This window comes from Festucalex cinctus, chromosome 1 (genome assembly GCF_051991245.1).
Source record: "Festucalex cinctus isolate MCC-2025b chromosome 1, RoL_Fcin_1.0, whole genome shotgun sequence".
In the NCBI taxonomy this organism is placed as follows: Eukaryota; Metazoa; Chordata; class Actinopteri; order Syngnathiformes; family Syngnathidae; genus Festucalex; species Festucalex cinctus.
In genome coordinates this window covers 4,654,889-4,680,975 of record NC_135411.1, presented here as the reverse complement: position 1 = coordinate 4,680,975, position 26,087 = coordinate 4,654,889, and the positions used below count along the sequence as shown (strand labels likewise).

Below are 26,087 nucleotides of genomic sequence, written 5' to 3'. Positions count from 1 at the left end.
GGCAGTCAATGAGTTAATAACGTTTCGACCGCCCATATATGGGCAAGTTGCTTATGTTTTGGATTCATGAGCAAGCAAGTTCGGTAGTACAAGCTGGCTAGCGGACGTTCGCCGAAAGCTAACATCGAACATTTTCACCCAAGTAGTGCCAGTGCAAAGTGTTTACTGCTGAAATTGGATTGATTAGTCTTGGGCTCTTAATGCCGATAACATGTTTTTTGGTGGCAAAATGTAAACTTGGAAAAAAAAGAGACAGAAGGGGCTGATGCAAGAAAACAGACCCCCGGTAGCCTACACATCATGCTAAAGAACTTATTCACGGCCACCCTACTGCGGCAAAATAACCAGTCTTTCCATATTTTATTTGTTTATATATTTGTTTATTTTAACAGGTCGCCCTGCGCCCGTTTTTCTGTCCAATCATCCCGACTGGGCTCCAACATTAAAGTTGGGTCCCAAGTTACAACATCTATGTCTCAGCCCAGTCGGTGCCAAGATATGAACGTGCACAGGAGAGACAAGCAAAGAAAAGACGACTCGAAGTGGCAGAGAGTTTGTTGCAGTTATGCAGCCAGATGGCTCCAGTAACCTGTACCCTCAAGTACTGCTGACATCATTGACTCTGGTATGCCACTCAGAATTCATTACATGATATATTGTATGCATGAGTGAATGTATGTGTTTATGTTTGTGTGTGTACACGCACCTTATATTTTAGAGACATTTGGAAGTGTTTATAGAAATAAGTATTTGCCTGTAGCAATGTTCATACATTAAAAAATGCAACAAAATGTGTACATTTCTTTTACACTGACAAAAAAACTATACTACTGTACTATATTAAACCTATTACTGGTACCGTATTTTTTTGTGATCTTTTTTTTTTTAATTATTTCTTTAGGGATCTCATGCCACACCGACTTGATTGCCAATGACATGATGGAAACGAAGCCGAGCATCAAAGCATTGGAGGAGGACAACATGCGACTGTTTGTTTGGAGCTAATAAAGGCAGTGATTGTACAAATTCTATTGTTGGGTTTGTTTACAAAGCTATATATAATACAAATGACAGGATTTGACTCAATGTGCAATATGGTCCCTCTTAAAGTAATGGCATAAATCTCCATTATTTCTAAAAGCACAAAAAAATGAAGTGAATAATGATTAGATGTAGTAATTTCAGGGATAAAATTGAACTGTTAATGTAGTTTATTTTAGCACAGGTGCCTACCATCCTGAGATGACGGTATGATGTAATGTTGATGGGGTACGCAATGACTTTCATTATACTATGTACAGAGGAAAAAGTTGCTCTCTTTTAAATTTGTTTAATGTAAGACAAGTACCAGTACTGTGTTTCAGTTTTCCCAATAATCCTTGTTTCACACTTGTCACAAAACCACTGTCCTTTTGGCAGTCTAGATTGGCACACTTCAAGTGATATCATTTGATTTTACAATCTGCTGCAGCACAAAAAACTACTTTATTCCGCATCTTTGAAGTACATGAGCAAGTGGTAGGTGACAGCGGCTGAGCAGGAACACTGGAAGTCCACTGCTGATCTAGTAAATGCTCTCCCGAGCAGTTCAGGTAAGGAGGGGACTTTGGGGAAAAAAAAACTCTGGCTTTTCCAGCTGGCCAAAATGAGCGATCTGGGTGGACTTGCTCAATCACACTTTGTCCACACCACAAAGTCGCAGAAGTCCGTCCAGTTAAACTCATCTGTGCCTGAATCTGAAAATATTACAAACATTGTAATGAAAATATGAAACATAGAATTAAATAAGAAACTACAAAAAGTAAAGCCATACATACCTGGTAATAATATTGGTGTTGTCGTGACAAGTGATGGGAATTGTTGCCATCCGGCACCAGACAGAAATTGGGTGTTGTGACAGCCTCCTTAACCGTGAGATCATAAGAAAAGCTGTCAGTATGCTCAGTAGTTACCATGAACACGTTTTATTGTACTGGAAACTGAACCTAAAAATACGTCCTCTGAGAGTGGTTAACCTTAACCATTTAGAGTAAGTTGATTAAGTAACATGTAACTAGTGAAAGGGTAGCATTAAATTTAATTAAGCCACGGGGAGGCTGTGCATAGTTACTTTTTATTCTTATACGCTCTGCCATATTTGCCTGTGATAAAATGATTAGAAAAACCACATCAGGTAAACCCAGCTATGCATATAAACACAATGATAACAGGAAGCCTGAGAACAAATCAACATTTTTGTGTGCAGAATTACCAACACCATGTGGTTTACTTACGTGCAACAGCAACAATTTCTTCTGATGCGATGTTAAAGTTTACACTCTGTATCCACCCGCTTACAAAATAATTGTAAGCCTCCAGGGATTTGTTGGCGTGTTATGGAGCATGTGGTCAACACGAGGTAGTGAAAAATGTCCAGAGAAGTCACATTTGGCCAGCAAGCTTTCTCCGTCAAAAAAAAAATCACCCTTGGTCAGGACGTAATTAGGATCAATCCCACCACACAGAGACACCTTCTGCCTGTATCGTTGTTTTTGATCTTCCGGTAAATCGTGAAAATACTGCGAAAATGACATCAGGTTGATAAGCTCTACCGTGTAACTCACGAGTGTACCTTGTGAACCGGCGGACACCCAAGATGGCGCCCGAAGAAAAAACTCCCATGATGCATTACGATGTGCAAGCGACCTATTTGAATTGGTACTGTTATTGTGAAACAGCTTTTAAACTGTTAATAATAATAATAATAATAACAATAATAACAATAATAATAATAAAACCAAGCATACTTTAAACTGCGTTTGAATTCAATTTTATTTTTGAAAACCGATCTTTTATTTTGAAAACCGGTCACATTCTCCGCGCCAGCGTCTCTTCGAGCACACTACCGTAAATCCTAGAAAAGGGCGAACAGAAAAAAATTAAGTGCGGCTGACTTGACCGCGTAAAAAGAAAAGGCGGCTGACTTGACCGCGTAAAAAGAAAAGACGGCTGACTTGACCGCGTAAAAAGAAAAGGCGGCTAGCTTTACCTCAGTTGTAGTTCTGCTAAATCCAATTCGTATCGACTGAGAAATGTACCAAACCGACTGAAAAAAAACAACAACTGTGTATCGTAACAAAGTGACCCGGTGAAGAGTCCTTACAGAAATAAAAACGTACATATGGTTGAAAAGTGTCGATGAAACAAGTGACAAACCTGCTCTGTTCAACACAACTCGAGGCTGCTTGTAAACGGCGTCCAGCAGTTGACGTTGTCGCTCGTTGTCCTCCTGTGCTCCACAAAGCTCCTCTTCGTACTTGACTTTCGCCATTGTGAACATCTTCACACGATATTCACGACACTTTACGCTCACGATTGACGTCTGCTGAGCCAATTTGGCGATAGCAAACGCGTCTCGTTTTTTGGCGCCTAGCAAGCTAAGCTAAGCTAAACTAAGCTAAGCTAAGCTAAGACAAGACAAAATAAAGAGGGCCGAGAGATACGATTGAACCAGACACGAAACGTAGCAATTATGTTTGACTTCAATAAAGTAGTGACGGGGCAAAGTGTCGATGTGTCAGTTCGTTCCGTACGAATTCGTGTTGAATTATTTTTATCGTGAAGCCGAGCGTAAACGCGTCGTGCCTGGAATGGAGAAGCTCTTCTGCTACCACGTGAAATCTACGGCAATTACAGTTGGACAAATCTCATGTCACGAAAATGTTAATATTTAATTTTACTTAAAACAAATAATAAAAAAAAAGCTAATAAAATTATACGTTTAATTCTAGATTCATTTGGATAATAAAAAATAAATAGACCTTTAAACTGCACTCGGACGAATAAGAAGAAACATGTTTATCTCCTGTACATACGAGTAGCCCAGTTTAGTTTTTATTTTTTAAATCTCTATTCACTCAATCAGTATACAAAATATTGGGGGGGAAATAATACAATCATTGTATACACTATAAACAATTAGAACATAGAACATGCCAGGAAAGTTAAAACATACAAAAGCTAAACCAAATAAAATCAATAGTATAACTGAAAGAAAAGAAAATAGTTTGATACAAAATCATATAAATAAATAATAAGTTTGCAATAGTTATATGTTTTTACAGCTTTTGGACACAGACAACCATCCATCCATCCATTTTGTTGACCGCTTATTCCTCACAAGGGTCGCGGGGGCTGCTGGCGCCTATCTCAGCTGGCTCTGGGCAGTAGGCGGGGGACACCCTGGACTGGTTGCCAACCAATCGCAGCACAGACAACCAGACAATGACAAAAAATAATTTCTCATGGATACAAAAAAAAAATCAATAAAGGATTGTTTCTTATGTGTAAATTTAGACTTATGAATGTAAAACTTCGCTAGAATAATCATAAGATTTATCAAATGAAAATGTGTATTGACATTATTATCAAATTCAAATATACCAAAATAAGACATGCTTCCAAAGTAAGGAGAAATCTGGATAAATGTGGATTCTAATGAATTGTGATAATGTACCCCAGAATTATTAGTAGCACAGTTTTTTTTAAAACATCCTTGCTGTTTTACCTCAGACTGTAAATCTGTAAATCCACCCAAGAGTCTCTGGTCTTTTTTTTTTTTTTTTAAGATTTGAGCCAGGAAAAGTTCTAGTCGAGTGCCGGCAAATTCTATGCACTATTGACGACACTTTTTCTTTTCTTGCTCGGCCGAATATCGCTGCCAAAAGTCAGGTGAGTTGAATCCGTAATTGACCTTTCGCAAACTCCGCCCCCCCAAAAGCATTGACCAATCACACATTTAGCAACCGTTGCTATGTAAGCATAGTCCGTCAAGCTTTACTCAGCTCTCGATGACGTCCATAGTCTGATTGATTTTATTTGATGGCTTACGAGACTGCTAACCACCATAAAACTTTACGGAAGAAGAGTGACAACCATTAACAAGCTCCGGACCTCCAAAATGATGAAGCGGTGTGCCTACGGAGTATGTAAATCGGACTGTGCTAAGGTAAGCTATGCTAACTCTATCGGGCTAACTAGCTAGCTGTAGTGTAGTTTGCTTTCGGGGCAATAACAAAACGATATCAAAGTTATTGTAGTTACTATTAATGAATAAAATATATTACTAGAATGTCACTGCCATCTAAGTTAAGCTTGTTCAGTCAGTGGTTAATGTTAGTTTAATGTCTTCTGTTAGCTTTTGCATTCATCTAAATGTTGCGAGCTAACGTTAACACAAAGCTTCGTCAAGTTTGGCAAACTTAAGCGTCCTAATAAGTGCCCAGAGCTTATCTTGTTTTCATTTTTCATGCAGCATTTTGTGAACGGACACCCGTCTCCGGAGTATCCCAACCAGCCATATAACCTGAACTACATCCATGGCGAGGGTGACATTTTTTTTTTTATGATGGACAAAGAATAACAATGACTGATCTGATGCTTTCAAAGACAAAAAACCCCCACTAATGTTTAGCTAGCTATAAACACCGAGGTTTAGCTAACTTGCTGACCTAACAGTAATCCTCATATTTTAACAATACTAGACTAATATAAGTAAGAAAACTTACCCGGCAGTACAAGAGCACGACTGGTCCATAATGCTGTGCTGGTTGCATCTGAAGTATAGGTCATGGGGCTTTCTCAGATTTAGCGTGCGTCCTGTGTGTTTCCCCTTCGCTGGCTAATTTCATATTATGACTATAACCCTCCACTGCATATTGTAAACCTTTTTGCCTCGATCTGGAGGATATTGCACTGCTATTGCTCCAAAAGAAATCACAAATACACGCCGGTGTAAGTCTTCCCGTCACGGCTTGTGCTGTCGGAGGCACCAAGCTTGACGGACTAGCAACAGTAACTAAGGGGGGCGGAGCTAATGCGAAAGGTCAATTGCAGTTTCAAAACAACATTGAAAACATTTTCAGTCTTTCAACCAATGCCTCGGGAAAACAATGCCAAAATGCCATTTTTGAAACTTGGCTGGTGACCGTTTTGAATCTCTGAAAATTTGTGGGTGAAACTGTAAAAAAAAAAAAAAAAAGGGTTGTCATTTTGAATGATTTTATATACTTTTTGGAGATTCAAACCCACTTTTCAGGTTTGGAAATATTTTTTCAACGTTTTGAGAACGTTCAGAGTTTACAGGTTTCAAAAACGGGAAACAAATAAATGCCTCGGGAGAACAATGCCAAAACGCCATTTTTGAAACTTGGCTGGTGACCATTTTGAACCTCTGAAAATTTGTGGGTGAAACACTGTAAAATCATACTTTAAAAAAATGTCTGTCTTTTCTAAGCATTTTTATTTATTTTTTTTAAAACATTTTTTAAACATTTGGTTTCCCCGTCATAACAGCCCTCTGAGATAAACCCTGAGGACTGCAACAAAACTGAGTTTTGACACCCCTGAGCTAGTCTAACAGCACAACAACCTCCCAAAATCCCCACTTAACTGGCATTGCTGCTTGAAAGCGCCATCTTTTCTGTCATATGTGTGCACGTAAGGACCCAATATTATTTGTTGAACAGTTGTGATTCTTTCATAAACAATGAATTAAACAAGTTTCCTCCTGTAAACGTCATGTAACATATCATTTATACGCCCTTAAGGCAAGTTGGAAAATGTCCGAAGTCCTCTTGTTTTTAACAAATTTAAATCACCATAAATCACGCTGTCCAAAAAAAAAAAAAAAAAAAAGACCAGAGACTCTTGGGTGGATTTACAGATTTACAGTCTGAGGTAAAACAGCAAGGATGTTTAAAAAAAAAAACTGTGCTACTAATAATTCTGGGGTACATTATCACAATTCATTATAATCCACATTTATCCAGATTTCTCCTTACTTTGGAAGCATGTATTATTTTGGTGTATTTGAATTTGATAATAATGTCGATACACAGTTTCATTTGATAAATCTTAATGATTATTCTAGCGAAGTTTTACATTCATAAGTCTAAATTTACACATAAGAAACAATCCTTTATTGTTTATTTTTTTGTATCCGTGAGAAATTATTTTTTGTCATTGTCTGGTTGTCTGTGCAAAAGCTGTAAAAACGTATAACTATTGCAAACTTATCATTTATTTATATGATTTTGTATCAAACTATTTTCTTTTCTTTCAGTTATACTATTGATTTTATTTGGTTTAGCTTTTGTATGTTTTAACTTTCCTGGCGTGTTCTATGTTCTAATTGTTTATCGTGTATACAATGATTGTATTATTTCCCCCCCAATATTTTGTATACTGATTGAGTGAATAGAGATTTAAAAAAATAAAAACTAAACTGGGCTACTCGTATGTACAGGAGATAAACATGTTTCTTCTTATTCGTCCGAGTGCAGTTTAAAGGTCTATTTATTTTTATTATCCAAATGAATCTAGAATTAAACGTATAATTTTATGAGCTTTTTTTTTTTAAATTTTTAAGTAAAATTAAATATTAACATTTTCGTGACATGAGATTTGTCCAACTGTAATTGCCGTAGATTTCACGTGGGAGCAGAAGAGCGACTCCATTCCAGGCACGACGCTTTTACGCTCGGCTTCACTATAAAAATAATTCAACACGAATTCGTACGGAACGAACTGACACATCGACACTTTGCCCCGTCACTACTTTATTGAAGTCAAACATAATTGCTACGTTTCGTGTCTGGTTCAATCGTATCTCTCGGCCCTCTTTATTTTGCCTTAGCTTAGCTTAGCTTAGCTTAGCTTAGCTTAGTTTAGCTTAGCTTGCTAGGTGCCAAAAAACGAGACGCGTTTGCTATCGACAAATTGGCTCAGCAGACGTCAATCGTGAGCGTAAAGTGTCGTGAATATCGTGTGAAGATGTTCACAATGGCGAAAGTCAAGTACGAAGAGGAGCTTTGTGGAGCACAGGAGGACAACGAGCGACAACGTCAACTGCTGGACGCCGTTTACAAGCAGCCTCGAGTTGTGTTGAACAGAGCAGGTTTGTCACTTGTTTCATCGACACTTTTCAACCATATGTCCGAATTTATTTTGAAAGGAATCTTTACCGGGGCACTTTGTTACGATACACAGTTTTTTTCTTCAGTCGGTTTGGTACATTTCTCAGTCGATAAGAATTGGATTTAGCAGAGCTACAACTGAGGCAAAGCTAGCCGCCTTTTCTTTTTACGCGGTCAAGTCAGTTCATTTTTTTCTGTTCGCCCTTTTAGGCCGTGGGGTGAACCCCAAAAAAGTGCCTAGAAAATGAGTTTCGCTCCACTGTCTGGGCACTACTTGTTCAATGCATTTTTTGATAGATAATACCCTTCTGAACTTTGGGTTAAAAGTTCACCCAATGTTTTCCTGCCCCAATTTTGTCACAAGCCAGAAATGCATATTTAGGTAAATAACAAAAAACGAAAATCTTGTGCTGCTGTTTTTGGTTGTAAAACGTCTTACATTAAATTTGGCGACAGAAAATCATTCCCAGATGTTATAAATACATGTACCTAACATCAGAAACAAGTATTGGTGGTTTGGTGCAATCATGTGAATTTAGATCATTAAATATATTAAATTTGTGCCAAAAAAACAAAGAAACGCTTCAACTAGAAGTGAAACCAGCACACGGATGTTACATTTAGCTATGTTTATGTTTCATATATGAAAACAATTCACAACCTATTGCGTCATGAAAGGTACACAAGAAGCAGCATACATTGGCCAAAAATACTACCATGCACCACAAACCTGGAACAAGGCAAAATGGACTAGATGAAAATAGATGCATTCAGAGCCCAGATTATTATAACATAGAATATTTATTAAAGTATCAGATTATGTCATCACAGCATGTTATTTATGCCCGACACACAATAAAATATTAATATAAAAAAAAAAAAAAAATCAAATAAAAATCAAATGTGCATTCACAATAAAACCATGGAACTTCAATGGAACAGCTTTGTTTTGGGCATTTTTTTGTGGAAAATTGAATACAGACATTTTTATTTTTGCTTGAAAAGTGTTAAAATGGAGAGTTAACATCTTGATAATGAAACAAACAAAATGGCAGATTTTACATAGATTTTACAGCCCTGCATTTTAAAGTGTCCTCGTATGCCCTGTGATTTTCCAACCTGATGTTGTACCAGCTATGTGTTAGTGTCACTTTCTTGGCTTACATCAGTAGACTCAGTAGTTGATGTATCTGATGAGTGAGGTACCCTGTCTAAAAGTTTGTCAGTTGTTGATAATGTCTCTACAAAAACCATTTCAGAGTTGTTGCTGGAAAGGGGTGTGAAAAACCAGCTGGGGGAAATCACACCTCAATCTTCGTTTCAGTATATCCTGCCTGAAATAGAAAATTGAAGGGAAAGATGAGCACAAGATACACATATTCACATCAGACTAGGGCTGCTCTATTATGGAAAAAAATAATCATCACAATTATTTTGGTAATAATTGAAATCAAGATTATTCAAAACAATTATAATTTGTTCAAATCAAGAAAATATTTAAACATTTGAAAATAAGACAATTACAATCATATGAAACTATAGTTATGTAAGTTGCTTTTGGACCCAACAAAATGTATAATATTTATTATTATTATTATTATTATTATTATTATTATGACGTTAGCAAAAATTTGAAGTTGGGGTGCAGTGTGTGTGCAGTAAGCTAGTTTTGACATGGGTGTGTGGTAAAATAACTCGTGTGGGCGTGCCACAACTCAAAATTAGTATTATTAGTGCTGCAGCTATCGAATATTTTGGTATTCGGATATCCTACTGAAAATTCTAGTGAATAATCGTATATTTGGATAGAAATACAAATATACCGATAGGCCTATATACTTTCTTGGTCAAAGAACAATATAAATACAGAAGACAAAAAAACACATTTGCATGTAATAATTAACAACCAACTGGTTTTCATTTTTAGAGAATCAATTTTATTTATTTATTTATTTTTAACTTAAATTGAGCTTGTCAGCAAACTATTTTTCTCTGAAACAGTGAGATTTTAGACAAATCTCTCCCCATAGATTTCATAAATGTGTTTCAATGATTTATATGTTACCTGTAGTCTGAAGCATCAAGATCCCCGTGTTTATTAACACTGTTCACAAACCTCTTAGCTTGTCCATTCTCATCACATCTTTGTCAACTATTTGATGATGTGGTGCTGTTGGCTTCTTCAGGCTGGGATCTCCAACTCTCACTGGAACGGTTCGCAGCCGAGTGTGAAGCGGTTGGGATGAGGATCCGCACCTCCAAATCCGAGACCATGGTCCTCAATCGGAAAAGGGTGGCGTGTCCTCTCCGGGTCGGGGATGAGATCCTCCCCCAAGTGGAGGAGTTCAAGTATCTTGGGGTCTTGTTTACGAGTGAGGCATAATGGAACGGGAGATCGACAGGTGGATCGGTGCAGAGTCTGCAGTAATGCGGACTCTGTATTGGTCCGTCGTGGTGACGAAAGAGCTGAGCCAAAAGGAGAAGCTCTCGATTTACCAGTCGACCTACGTTCCGACCCTCACTTATGGTCACGAGCTGTGGGTCGTGACCAGTGGCGTACCTAAGCAACTTGGCACCCGAGGCAGGATTTCTGGTGGTGCCCCCCGTCCCAGAGCGTGCACAACTTATTAGACCAACCACAAACACGACCCCCACTCAAATTATTAGACCAACCACAAAATATTTACATTTAGAGCATTTCCCACAGTTATTTTATACTTAATGGTAGAACCGTACGTCACAGTGGTATTTTCGCTGTAGAGGAAGAAAATAACGTGGAAAAAATGCTGCTGAAAAGTCAACTTACTGTAGGTTTGGCAACACAAGATGGCCGCCGCCAGCTTCACTTTTCGCTACAGCATGAGCAGCCCAGTTAATTTATGACGTCCGTGCTGTATCAGCCTGCACATCCACCTGAGAATCTGACCGTGATCAGTTTTTTTTTTTCCTTTTTTTTTGTTTTGTTTTTTTTGAAAGTTTGAGCCAGGACAGCTTACTCGCATTTTCATTTCATTTTCTTAACTAAAGAGCCAGACCTGTCACCAGAAAGAGAGTGCATTACCTTTTTTGGGGGAGCACACTTCATCAACCTAAATCTAATGTTGTTCAGGTTGAACAGTAGCATTGTGACAACTGCAAAAGCGGCGGAATGACTGTGACCCAGCCCCTTCTATCTGAGATTAGCTAGCAGTTGCCTTCATTTGCTTTTTGGATTTAGGGCTGTACGATATGGATAACATTTCGGATCATTTTTGCCAGACATCTTTATTCTTTGGTCTTTGACTCAGCATGAAACTTCGCATCATTTCAGTGTTTTATGGTGCCTTCTGTATTTTCTGTTATTTTATTTATAGTTATATTTACTTATTCACTTCCCTACATCTTATATATATATATATATATTTTTTTGCTTTTATACTTACCTACTTATATTTACCTACTTTATTCTCAAAGTATGCACCTCATCTCTTCATTCACGCTCTCTCAACACCACCACACTGGATGTCAAATGAAACGGACAAGATGACGTCCCACCTTTATTTTGAGCGGGATTTCCCTGCCTACGAGTTTTACAAAACTAAAGTCGTGCTATGCTAACATCGAATATTGCGTTTAAACCAAGATCCCGTTTGAAACAAAACGCACAATTCAGTCATGACCAAAACGATTTCCAGCCAGTTGGAATTCCAACGTTCGATGATGAATCTTGCGTTGGATTAGAAGACGCAATAGCGATGTCCCTTGGTGAACAAAAACAGTTCCAAAGTCCATTGCATAAATTGCAAACGCCCCGCCAAAAGGCACCCCCCCCCCCCCCCCACCCTTTCCAGATTTTGGTGTGATGTAGCATGCTAGCTGGTAGCTGTTCTGAGGCTGTACCCGCCCCGCTGCAATATGATTGGCTACAGCGTCGCTGGAAGGATATGACGAGATAACCATGGATGCCGCCATATTGGATTAGCAACCCATGAAGGGGTACCAAAAAAAAAAAAAGTGCTGTGTGAAAGCGACCGAACGGAACACAGACGGGCCGAACCGAAACTGTAAATAATCCAACCTGTTACCGTGGGACTTATGATGCCCTAATGCATTTTGCATCTCGTATTTTTCTAGTAAGATGATTATCATTTCAGTTTATTACCTTTTTAAAAATTCTGTGTTAATATCAATTTAAAGGCCCAAGAATAATGTGTTAAACACGAATATTTATGTTCAATATAATAAACTAAAAAAGTAATGGCTGTACAAAGTGGAAAAAAAATCTGTCAATTTACAATTAATTGGGAAGTATACTACTTTCTTTACTTTTCTTTTTTCTTTACTTTATATCAGATACGCTATCAAACATTTATTCATAGCTCGGGCCGGTACATTATAAGCTATTACAACAAATTAAACTCATCCCTGATAATAAACATTCAGTTTACATCAAAATGCTTGTTCAACTTTGATGGCAAATTTTTAAACTAGACATTCACCACAATAAACTTCAGCTCTTTTGAATAAGTCCAATTTAAACGGGCATTTAAACTTTACGATTATATCGGGAACAAAACATTGAAAAAGGGAATGAGACTTTCGAACTGCAGCAAAAATGGCGACATCTGCCGATGACTTGATGACAATGCTTTCTCTGAAGCCTCCGGACAATTTCCAGCAGCCAATCGTAACGCAGCGGGGGCGTGTCCTGCCCCTGACTTCCGCCGCACGTTTCTTTACGTGCTCACTGCACTGGCGGGCGGCCACATCGCGTTTAATCAGACGTCCTCTGCAAAATCATTCTTTCTGATTCGGTATTGAACTGAACACACAGGACTCCCATCACCATTTTGAAGGTCTGCGACACCATTTATTAAATGTCGGCGTGTGTATAAACTCGTCTCGGTTAGCTTAGTTTTAGCTTAGTTTAGCTTAGCTTAGCTTAGCTCGCTAGCCGCTAACAAAGAGAAGCACACAACACGTGGTCAGGAAGAGACCAAGTGTGACTTTGTTGGCCTTATTGTGTCAAAAATGTCGGCGAGAACGACACCAAAGGACGAGGAGGAACTCTTTGGACAGCTTGACGGCATCCCTTACCGCTGGTGTCCACCAGCGGGTTCGAAGATTGCCGCCGCGACAGGCACCGACCACCTTACGGCCACAGCTCCGATCGGCCGCCTCAACAATGGAGGCGCGGAACATGGCCCATTCGGACTCAATGTCCCCCGCCTCCCCCGAGACAAGGGAGAAGCTCTGCCGGAGGTGGGCAGTGAAACTCTTTCTGACAGGGGATTCCGCCAGACGTTCCCAGCAAACCCTCACAATACGTTTGGGTCTGCCAGGTCGGACCGGCATCTTCCCCCACCATCGGAGCCAACACACCACCAGGTGGTGATCAGTTGACAGCTCCGCCCCTCTCTTCACCCGAGTGTCCAAAACATGCGGCCGCAAATCCGATGACACGACTACAAAGTCGATCATCGAACTGCGGCCTAGGGTGTCCTGGTGCCAAGTGCACATATGGACACCCTTATGCTTGAACATGGTGTTCGTTATGGACAAACCGTGACGAGCACAGAAGTCCAATAACAGAACACCGCTCGGGTTCCGATCAGGGGGGCCGTTCCTCCCAATCACGCCCCTCCAGGTCTCACTGTCATTCCCCACGTGAGCGTTGAAGTCCCCCAGCAGGACGAGGGAGTCCCCAGAGGGAGCGCTCTCCAGCACACCCTCCAAGGACTCCAAAAAGGGTGGGTACTCTGAGCTGCTGTTTGGTGCATATGCACAAACAACAGTCAGGACCCGTCCCCCCACCCGAAGGCGGAGGGAGGCTACCCTCTCGTCCACCGGGGTAAACCCCAACGTACAGGCGCCGAGCCGGGGGGCAATAAGTATGCCCACACCTGCTCTGCGCCTCACACCGTGGGCAACTCCAGAGTTGAAGAGAATCCAACCCCTCTCAAGAGGGCTGGTACCAGAGCCCAAACCGTGTGTGGAGGCGAGTCCGACTATGTCTAGTCGGAACTTCTCGGCCTCGCACACCAGCTCGGGCTCCTTCCCTGCCAGAGAGGTGACATTCCATGTCCCAAAGCCAGCTTCTGTAGCCGGGGGTCGGTCCGCCAAGGTCTCCTCCCTTGGCTGCCACCCAGCCTACACTGCATCCGACCCCTTTGGCCCCTCCCACCGGTGGTGAGCCCGTGGGAAGGGGGACCCACGTTGCCTCTTCGGGCTGTGCCCGGCCGGGCCCCATGGGTGCAGGCCCGGCCACCAGGTGCTCGCCAGCGAGCCCCACCTCCAGGCCTGGCTCCAGAGGGGGGCCCCGTTGACCCGCGTCCGGGCAAGGGAAACGCGTCTCCAAAGTTCTTTTCCATCATAAGGGTCTTCTGAGCCGTTCTTAGTCTAGCCCCTCACCTAGGACCTGTTTGCCATGGGTGACCCTGCCAGGGGCATAAAGCCCCAGACAACATAGCTCCTAGGATCATTGGGACACGCAAACCCCTCCACCACGTTAAGGTGCCGGCTCACGGAGGGGGACATGATACCAGAACATCTTAAAAAAGGAAGTGTGGGAAGTGTTAGATTGCCACCTCAAGCTAGTGGTTTATTATAGGGCCACACATATAGGTGCATATTCTGCTATTTTAAGATGACATGATACCAGAACATCTTAAAATAGCAGAATATGCACCTATATGTGTGGCCCTATAATAAACCACTAGCTTGAGGTGGCAATCTAACACTTCCCAAATTAATAACTTTTCCCTAAATCCCGGCACGTCTGTCTTATCATTTGTGCATTGTCAAAGAAAGCAAGCCATTTCAACACTTTGGATCGGTCTTTTTTTTTTTTTTTTTTTTTTTTTTTTTTTTTTTTTAAAGCAAAAAGCAACACGTGGACAGTCTAACAATACATCCAGCTCCAACGATATTATGAATTACGAAGCGTAGATTTAGCGTGAACAGCAAATCGCCATCAAGCCCTATTTTGCCGTGAATTGCACGATAACTTAGGCTGGTAACACCAGTTTCCAGCGATTGCCGAGTTCATGAAAGCGCGCGTCACGGCAAGATATCCACAAACAAGACCGACGCGCGCGGAAACACGCTTCACTTTAATCACATTATGTTACAAGTTACCAATGTGAAATAAATTCCGTATAATTGTGTTTTTAAGCCTTACCAGTGCACGTCTTCGCGCTTGCAGGAGTAAGCGTCTTCGTGTTTGCAGGTTTGACCGTCTTTCCACGAGGTGTGAGCGAGTTCTGCCCACCCATTTCTCGTCTTGCTGAGGTACGGCAGGTCCGAATGGTTGTCATCAACCTCTCCCTTGACGTTCTAATAGTTGCAACCACAACTTTGTGCAACATGACAAGGAAGAGAAAAAGATGATAATGCTCCAACATGCCGCCTTGTATCACAACAAATGGCGATGGAGGGTCCAAGGTCGCGTTTTTCAACGTCACCCTGCTTGTTTGTCATTCGGTTTTACCGGTACCGCCACTTGCTGGACAGGCGGGGTAGTGCTGTTTTTTTCCTTCCCCCTGACATACGTCATCAGTCTCATTTGAATAAGCTACCTTGCCCGCTTTCATGCTGTGTGAACGCAAACTCGTGGGCCGCTCACAAGTTCTTCGGACCCGGAACTGACTCTACCATGAACTCAAAGTTCATGGGCTTTTTGGTGTGAAAGCGCCTTTTAAAGATGGAGAATTGGTGGACTACATTGAAGTTGGAATGTGGTGAATTGGATGAAGAATGTGGAAGTAAATGTGAAATGTAGAATGGAGGGAGAGGTAGGGTACAAAATGGGGAATTGTGGTAAGGCGTTAATTTTGGAAGTGAAAAAGAAGAGCTCATGGTGTGAATTGGTGGAATATATTGAAGTTGGAACAAAGTGAATCGGATGAAAATTGTGGAAGTAAATGTGAAATGTAGAATCTCCCATTATGAATACATTGGAAAAAACGTGTACGAAATCGGGAATTGCGAGTAAGGCGTGAATTTTGGAACAGGAAAAGAGCTCGTGGTATGATTTGGTGGAATATATTGACGTTGGAATGAAGTAAATTGGATGAAAAATGTGGAAGGAAATTTTGAATCTTCCATGAAGAATGCATGAGGAAAAATTGGGTACAAAATCGGGAATTGTGGGTAAGGCGTGAATATTTGGAATAGGTCGCTTGCACATGTCGTCACTTCCGCCTCGGATTTCTCGTAGTCGCCATGCTGGGTGGCCTCCATTTACGTAGCGATTCGGTCTAACACGTATCTATCACGTTTGTTTTCTGCGTTTAAAATGGTACATTGTTGCTGCATCGTTGGCTGTTCGAACAAAGCCAAGGGGGAAAATGGTCGGTCTTTTTTCCGAATTCCGAAAATAATTAGGAACCAGGGCCTGGAGACAGAGGAGTGCGGACTCCGGAGGGAAGTCGTTACTTTGGGCTCGTGTGTGCAGCGATCACTTTGTGAGCGGTAAGCTTGTTTACCTTTATTTAATGCATGAGGATTAATAACGTTTCGACCGCCCATATATGGGCAAGTTGCTTATGTTTTGGATTCATGAGCAAGCAAGTTCGGTAGTACAAGCTGGCTAGCGGACGTTAGCCGAAAGCTAACATCGAACATTTTCACCCAAGTAGTGCCAGTGCAAAGTGTTTACTGCTGAAATTGGATTGATTAGTCTTGGGCTTTTAATGCCGATAACATGTTTTTTGGTGGCAAAATGTAAACTTGGAAAAAAAAAGAGACAGAAGGGGCTGATGCAAGAAAACAGACCCCCGGGGGTGATGCAAGAAAACACCCCCGGTAGCCTACACATCATGCTAAAGAACTTATTCACGGCCACCCTACTGCGGTAAAATAACCAGTCTTTCCATATTTTATTTGTTTATATATTTGTTTATTTTAACAGGTCGCCCTGCGCCCGTTTTTCTGTCCAATCATCCCGACTGGGCTCCAACATTAAAGTTGGGTCCCAAGTTACAACATCTATGTCTCAGCCCAGTCGGTGCCAAGATATGAACGTGCACAGGAGAGACAAGCAAAGAAAAGACGACTCGAAGTGGCAGAGAGTTTGTTGCAGTTATGCAGCCAGATGGCTCCAGTAACCTGTACCCTCAAGTACTGCTGACATCATTGACTCTGGTATGCCACTCAGAATTCATTACATGATATATTGTATGCATGAGTGAATGTATGTGTTTGTTTGTGTGTGTACACGCACCTTATATTTTAGAGACATTTGGAAGTGTTTATAGAAATAAGTATTTGCCTGTAGCAATGTTCATACATTAAAAAATGCAACAAAATGTGTACATTTCTTTTACACTGACAAAAAAACTATACTACTTTACTATATTAAACCTATTACTGGTACCGTATTTTTTTGTGATTTTTTTTAATTTATTTTTTTCTTTAGGGATCTCATGCCACACCGACTTGATTGCCAATGACATGATGGAAACGAAGGCGAGCATCAAAGCATTGGAGGAGGACAACATGCGACTGTTTGTTTGGCGCTAATAAAGGCAGCGTTTATACAAATTCTATTGTTGGGTTTGTTTACAAAGCTATACATAATACAAATGACAGGATTTGACTCAATGTGCAATATGGTCCCTCTTAAAGTAATGGCATAAATCTCTATTATTTCTAAAAGCACAAAAAATGAAGTGAATAATGATTAGATGTAGTAATTTCAGGGTTAAAAATTGAACTGTTAATTAATGTTTATTTTAGCACAGGTGCCTACCATCCTGAGATGACGGTATGATGTAATGTTGATGGGGTACGCAATGACTTTCATTATGCTATGTACAGAGGAAAAAGTTGCTCTCTTTTAAATTTGTTTAATGTAAGACAAGTACCAGTACTGTGTTACAGTTTTCCCAATAATCCTTGTTTCACACTTGTCACAAAACCACTGTCCTTTTGGCAGTCTAGATTGGCACACTTCAAGTGATATCATTTGATTTTACAATCTGCTGCAGCACAAAAAACTACTTTATTCCGCATCTTTGAAGTACATGAGCAAGTGGTAGGTGACAGCGGCTGAGCAGGAACACTGGAAGTCCACTGCTGATCTAGTAAATGCTCTCCCGAGCAGTTCAGGTAAGGAGGGGATTTTGGGAAAAAAAAACTCTGGCTTTTCCAACTGGCCAAAACGAGCGATCTGGGTGGACTCGCTCAATCACACTTTGTCCACACCACAAAGTCGCAGAAGTCCGTCCAGTTAAACTCATCTGTGCCTGAATCTGAAAATATTACAAACATTGTAATGAAAATATGAAACATAGAATTAAATAAGAAACTACAAAAAGTAAAGCCATACATACCTGGTAATACTATTGGTGTTGTCGTGACAAGTGATGGGAATTGTTGCCATCTGGCACCAGACAGAAATTGGGTGTTGTGACAGCCTCCTTAACCGTGAGATCATAAGAAAAGCTGTCAGTATGCTCAGTAGTTACCATGAACACGTTTTATTGTACTGGAAACTGAAACTAAAAATATGTCCTCTGAGAGTGGTTAACCTTAACCATTTAGAATAAGTTGATTAAGTAACATGTAACTAGTGAAAGGGTAGCATTAAATTTAATTAAGCCACGGGGAGGCTGTGCATAGTTACTTTTTATTCTTATACGCTCTGCCATATTTGCCTGTTATAAAATTGTTAGAAAAACCACATCAGGTAAACCTAGCTGTGCATGTAAACACAATGATAACAGGAAGCCTGAGAACAAATCAACATTTTTGTGTGCAGAATTACCAACACCATGTGGTTTACTTACGTGCAACAGCAACCGTTTCTTCTGATGCGATGTTAAAGTTTACACTCTGTATCCACCCGCTTACAAAATAATTGTAAGCCTCCAGGGATTTGTTGGCGTGTTATGGAGCATGTTGTCAACACGAGGTAGGGAAAGATGTCCAGAGATGTCACATTTGGCCAGCAAGCTTTCTCCGTCAAAAAAAAAAATCACCCTTGGTCAGGACGTAATTATGATCAATCCCGCCACACAGAGACACCTTCTGCCTGTATCGTTGTTTTTGATCTTCCGGTAAATCGTGAAAATACTGCGAAAATTACATCAGGTTGATAAGCTCTACCGTGTAACTCGCGAGTGTACCTTGTGAACCGGCGGACACCCAATATGGCGCCCGAAGGAAAAACTCCCATGATGCATTACGATGTGCAAGCGACCTAATATATGTTTAAATTGGAAAGATGAGAATGGGATGAATCATGTGGAAGTAGGGGTCTTCCAGCCTAACTATGGTTACAAATAGGTGTTTTAATTTTCTATGTAAAAGTTGAAATGTATGCGGATGGACAATATCAACTCAACTCAATTTAGTCGACTTCAATCAATAGAGAGAGATTAAAATAGTTTTAGATTTGACCTTATATCGGCTGTCAGATTTTTAACAAGGCCAATACTTTTTTTCCTTTTTCTTTGTTTTTTTGGGATGGGCCAATCCGAGTGTGCGGTGGCCCCAAGTCGAGGTGTACTGTAGAAACAATAATGCACATCATCTCACGCTTGAAATTTGACTTGACCAACCCAAATGTGTGTTTGTCTTCTTGTGTCCTGCAGACGTCGCTGAGAAATATCTTCGTCCTGACCAACAGGACATGAAGCCTCCGAATGTTAAAGAGGAGGAAGAACATCCTTACATCGAAGAGGAGGAAAAGCCCGTTCGTGTCAAAGAGGAGGAGGTTGAGGATGACGTCACCAAGTCACCAATGACCTTCGCCCCTTTAAAGAGTGAAGATGAAGTCAAGGGTGAGAGTGAGGAGGGCAGAGGGGCGGAGCCTCCAAACAGGATCTTAAATCCTCAAAACATGATTCCAGAAAGTGATGCAGACCACTGGGGATCATCAAAAGCAAAAAGTGATGACATAAGGTCCCTTTCTTCTTCTTATGATGATGATAATCTGCATGGTAATGATGAACATGCTGCTGATGATAGGTCGTGTCACACTGACGACAAATCCTGCGAAGTTTCTCACTGTGGGAAAACATTGAGTTCAAAAGGAAGTTTGAAAATTCACTTGAGAATACACACTGAGGAAAAACCTTTTTCTTGTTTAGATTGTGGCAAAAGCTTCTCTTCGAAGTCACATTTAACATTACATTCAAGAACACACACTGGGGAAAAAACTTTTTCTTGTTTGGATTGTGGCAAAAGCTTCTTTCGGAAGTCAGATTTAACAACACATACAAGAAGACACACTGGGGAAAAACCTTTTTCTTGTTTAGATTGTGGCAAAAGCTTCTGTTCGAAGTCAAATTTAACAACACATACAAGAACACACACTGGGGAAAAACTTTTTGCTTGTACCCACTGTGGCAAAAGCTTCTCTCAGAAGTCACATTTAACATTACATTCAAGAACACACACTGGGGAAAAACCTTTTTCTTGCTTAGATTGTGGCAAAAGCTTCTCTGACAAGTCAGATTTAACAAAACATACAAGAAGACACACTGGGGAAAAACCTTTTTCATGTTTGGATTGTGGCAAAAGCTTCTTTTGGAAGTCAAATTTAACAAAACATACAAGAAGACACACTGAGGAAAAACCTTTTTCTTGTTTGGATTGTGGCAAAAGCTTCTTTTGGAAGTCATATTTAACAAAACATTCAAGAACACACACTGGGGAAAAACCTTTTTCTTGTTTAGATTGTGGCAAAAGCTTCTCTCAGAAGTCACATTTAACATTACATTCAAGAACACACACTGGCGAGAAACCTTTTTCTTGCTCAGATTGTGGCAAAAGCTTCTTTTCGAAGTCAAATTTAACAACACATACAAGAACACACACTGGGCAAAAACTTTTTGCTTGTACCCACTGTGGCAAATGCTTCTCTCATAAGTCAAATTTAACATTACATTCAAGAACACACACTGGGGAAAAACTTTTTGCTTGTACCCACTGTAGCAAAAGCTTCTCTCATAAGTCAAATTTAACATTACATTCAAGAACACACACTGGGGAAAAACTTTTTGCTTGTACCCACTGTAGCAAAAGCTTCTCTCATAAGTCAAATTTAAAAAAACATACAAGAACACACACTGGGGAAAAACCTTTTTCTTGCTCAGATTGTGGCAAAAGCTTCTCTGACAAGTCAACTTTAACAAGACATACAAGAATCCATAGTGGCGAGAAACCTTTTTCTTGCTCAGACTGTGGCAAAAGCTTCCCTGCCAAGTCTGAATTAAGAAGCCACATAAGAACACACACACGGGACAGAAACCATATTCATGCACAAAATGTGTGAAAAGCTTCGCTTCCACCAATTCTTTAACAGCACATGCAAAAACACACACTGGAGAGAAACCGTATTCCTGCTCAGATTGTGGAAAAAGCTTCTCTTCCATGACAAATTTAAGAAAGCACACAAGAACACATGGTGGGAAGGAACCATTCAGTTGCAGTGTTTGTGCTAAAAGATTCTCTTGTAAAAAGCTTGCTGAGAGACACGAGTGTGCTGGTGAGAATGGCAGTCATCTTTGAAGCTTCAAAAAAATGAAGGGAAGTGAGACTGGTGTGCTGTAAAAGTGTCAATGCATCTTAAAAGTGTAAATGTAATGCTTTCAAATCTACTCAACCTGTAAATATTAAATGTTTGCTGTTAATGTGTTTAAATGTCAATGTATGGTTTTTTTTGTACGTAATTTAGGAAGTTATTTTTGTTTGCTTCTGAATGTTGTTAATGGTTGTTTGTTGATGTTTGTACGTGTTGTGTATTTGCTTGTGTGAAGCACATTGAGTTGCCTTGTGTATGAAATAGAAATAAAGCCACCTTGCAATTTTCCCCAAATAAGCGTCGAGAATACGTTCAGACACACAAAGCCATCTGCGATTAAAATTTTTTGTGGAACAGTGTTATCACTGAAATGATTGACGCAAATGTCCTACTCTTTGTTGCTAACTCAACCACCACAGCTCCGTGCTAGCTAACACGCCATATGCTAGTGCATTTTGCACATTTTATCTTTCTATGTAACAATTTGGACATGATTAGCATACAATATTCAGATGACATCAGAACAAAATTGTGTCCATACCTGGTTTTGATTCTTTCATTTTGCATGTGGTAATATAATTTCTGTTCATGTGGCACTTTTGCCTCTGCAGGCAGATTGTTCTTGTCGTCAAACAACCTTTCATCACATTTTGAAATCAAAATACAAATCAAATGGAGTAGATGCCACCTGGACTTCCGGGCTTCACACACCAGCTCCGTTTCCGGCCACCGCTGCGACTCACAGGCGGCGTTCCGACAAAAATGATCACATTAAGAGAACCGACAGTACAATGTAATTGCATTTGTACTTCTGAGTGTGGCGCTGATGAGATGATGCTCCCCCTGGTGGGAAGTGTGTGGCAATACCTTACATCCCTAGCCAATCAGCATTAGTGCCCCCCCTACATAAGGAGTCAGTTGGTACCTGCCCTCAACTTACTCCTTGGCTCTGAGGCCCGCATCCTTGACTTCAATGGCTTGTCATCATCAGTCATCACGAACATTTTACCTTCATTGGAAGGTAAGTGTTGCGTCAAAATTTGCTGAAGGAAAGTGTGAGAGCAACAGATGAGAAAAACTGGCCAAAAGTCTTTTGTATTACTTGCAGTACAAATAAATGTTGCATATATATATATATATATATATATATATATATATATATATATATATATATATATATCAATAATATATCAGATACTGTATCACCTTCCCATGGGCTCACCACCGGTGGGAGGGGCCAAAGAGGTCGGGTGCAGTGGAGGCTGGGTGGCAGCCATGGGAGGAGACCTTGGCGGACCGACCCCCAGCTGCAGAAGCTGGCTCTTGGGACATGGAATGTCACCTCTCTGGCAGGGAAGGAGCCTGAGCTGGTGTGTGAGGCAGAGAAGTTCCGACAAGACATAGTCGGACTGTCCTCCACGCACGGCTTGGGCTCTGGTACCAGTCCTGTCAAGAGGGGATGGACTCTCTCCCACTCTTGGAGTTGCCCACAGTGAGAGGCACAGAGCAGTTGTGGGCATTCTTATTGCCCCCCGGCTCAGCGCCAGTACGTTGGGGTACACCCCGGTAGATGAGAGGGTAGCCTGCCTCCGCCTTCAGGTGGGGTGACGGGTCCTGACTGTTGTTTGTGCATATGCACCAAACAGCAGTTCAGAGTACCCACCCTTTTTGGAGTCCAGAGAGGGTGTGCTGGAGAGTGCTTCCCCGGGGACTTCAATGCTCACGTGGGCAATGACAGTGAGACATGGAGGGACGTGATTTTGAGGAACAGCCCTCCCGGTCAGAACCCGAGTGGTGTTTTGCTTTTGGACTTCTGTGCTCATCACGGATTGTCCATAACGAACACCATGTTCAAACATAGGGGTGTCCATATGTGCACTTGGCACCAGGACACCCTAGGCCGCAGTTCGATGATCGACTTTGTAGTCGTGTCATCGGATTTGCGGCCGCATGTTTTGGACACTCGGGTGAAGAGAGGGGCGGAGCTGTCAACTGATCACCACCTGGTGGTGTGTTGGCTCCGATGGTGGGGGAAGATGCCGGTCCGACCTGGCAGACCCAAACGTATTGTGAGGGTTTGCTGGGAACGTCTGGCGGAATCCCCTGTCAGAAAGAGTTTCACTGCCCACCTCCGGCAGAGCTTCTCCCTTGTCTCGGGGGAGGCGGGGGACATTGAGTCCGAATGGGCCATGTTCCGCGCCTCCATTGTTGAGGCGGCCGATCGGAGCTGTGGCCGTAAGGTGGTCGGTGCCTGTCGCGGCGGCAATCTTCGAACCCGCTGGTGGACACCAGCGGTAAGGGATGCCGTCAAGCTGAAGAAGGAGTCCTATCGGGCCTTTTTGGCCTGTGGTACTGCGGAGGCAGCAGACAGTTACCGGCCTTCGGCGGTCGCTGATGCAAAAACTCGGACATGGGAGGAGTTCGTTTGAGGCCATGGAAAATGACTTCCGGACGGCTTCGAGGAAATTCTGGTCCACCATCCGGCGTCTCATGAGAGGAAAGCAGTTCACCATTAACACTGTGTATAATGGAGATGGTGTGCTGCTGACTTCGACTCGGTACGTCGTGAGTCGGTGGGGGGAATACTTCGAAGATCTCAATTGCACCAAGACGTCTTCCTTTGAAGGAAGCAGTCTGGCGACTCTGAGGTGGGCTTTCCTATCTCCGGGGCCAAAGTCACTGAGGTGGTTGGAAATCTCCTCGGTGGCAGTGTCACGCCGCCACCGGCGTGACGGCCCATGCTTTTATCTTTGTGTTCATGTTTCCTGTATTACTTTGAAAATCCTAACTCTCCTATCACCCCAGGTCACTTACCCTTCCTGCCGCTCCATAATCACCGGTCCCCGCCCATGATTATGAACACCTGCCACCAATCAAGACAGACAATAAAAGCCACCTGCATTCTCCCCTCCGTTGACGAAGTGTCACAGTCAGTGCATGGAAGCGTCCCACAGTCCTCGAGTCCTTGTTCCCGTTGCCTTGTTGTTTTGCCTTATTTTCGTGCCTTGTCCTCCCCAGCGGAGCGCCCTTAGTTACCCCTTGTGCCTTGAGCCTTTTTTCCTCCCTAGCGGAGCGCCTTTTGTTGTCCCCTGTACCTTTTGCCTGTTTTTTCCTCCCCAGTGGAGCGTTTTTAGTTCTCCACTTTTTGATTCCCCTTTCTCCTCTCAGGTTGAGAGGAGACAGCTGTTGGCCGGAAATAAACCTGTTGCCTTTGTGGCCTACCTTTATCCTGCGTCTGAGTCCTACCTTTCCTCGTCGTGTCAGTACACTTCGGCCAGCATGGACCCAGCAGGAAAGGTCGAGGCTACGCTGCAGAGCCTTGAGGTCCGGCTTGCCAACCAGGAAAAGGTTCAGCAAGCCGTGATTTCGCAGCTGGAGGAGCTGTCGAGCCAGGTCCACGAATTGGTGAGCCAAACGCGGCGTCGAGCTCCAGCCCCCACCAGACAGCTACCCCTCCCCGAACTCTCTGTCCCGACCACGTCATTTACCGGGGTAGGATTGAGACTGGCCTCCCCAGAACGATACTCCGGTGAACCTGGACAATGTCAGACTTTTCTCACGGAGTGTGACATCCGTTTTGAACACTCACCACAGGCATTTTCCACAGCTAGGTCCCGGGTAGCCTTCATGGTGTCCCACCTGACTGGACAGGCCAAAACCTGGGCAACCGCGGAATGGGCCAGGGGCTCCTCGGTCTGCCAAAATGTACAGGATTTTCAAGCCGCCTTGCGCCAGGTCTTTGATCCCGACAACAATGACCGAGAGAAGGCACGAGCATTGAGCCGGCTCCAACAAGGCAAAGAACCCGTCAGCGATTACGCAATCCGCTTTCGCACCTTGGCCACAAACAGTGGCTGGAACTCCACAGCATTACAGGACCACTTTCTGAAAGGACTCTCACCCGCCATAAAAGAACTCCTGATTCCCGTGGAACTTCCAACCGACTTGGATGCTCTGATCTCCCTAGCGATTCGTGCTGATCATCGCCGACGAGAGTTGACCAAGTCCAGCGGGTACCATAGAAGGGTAGAACCAACCCCCTTTTCACCGCCAATGGAAACAGAAATGCCACAGCTCATCTTACCTCCCCGACCAGCGCCAAGGGAAGTGCGTAACGTTGAGGAGGAACCCATGCAGCTTGGTCGGGCCCAGTTAACCACCGAGGAGCGACAGCGTCGCCGCCAAGAAGGCCGCTGCTTCTACTGTGGTGAACTTGGTCATCTGGTGGGAACTTGCACCGCGAAAAGAGGTTCACCGGTGAGTTTCTTGTCACCCCGACCTGCTAAGACACAAAGAATCACGCAAGCCCAGATACGCCACCATGCTATGACCATTGACATGCCAGCCCTCATCGATTCCGGTTCCGACGAGAGCCTCCTGGACTGGGGCCTCGTTAAGCAAGTACGAGCCACCACCGAACCCCTTCCCCGGACCATCCAGGCCAGAGCCCTGAATGGCAAGGAGCTCTTCAGCATCACCCACATCACCGAACCCCTGGAAGTACGAATTGGACAACACATCGAAAATCTCCGTTTCCACGTAATCCATGCTTCGTCTACCACTTTGGTTCTGGGACACCCTTGGCTACGTCAACACAACCCCCGAATCGACTGGAACTCCGG

At 42.5% G+C, this 26,087-nt stretch overlaps 1 protein-coding gene across 1 annotated transcript in view; it reads left to right on the top strand.

The window, feature by feature from the left end:
* Window positions 1-7,491: 7,491 nt before the first annotated feature.
* The window catches only part of LOC144007226 (uncharacterized), a 137,783-nt gene continuing 119,187 nt past the window's right edge, over window positions 7,492-26,087 (top strand). The window contains exons 1-2 of the mRNA XM_077506661.1: window positions 7,492-7,936; window positions 19,532-19,720. Coding sequence (XP_077362787.1) covers window positions 7,813-7,936; window positions 19,532-19,720 — 313 coding nt within the window. The 5' untranslated portion in view covers window positions 7,492-7,812. The remainder of the gene's footprint in view (window positions 7,937-19,531; window positions 19,721-26,087) is intronic.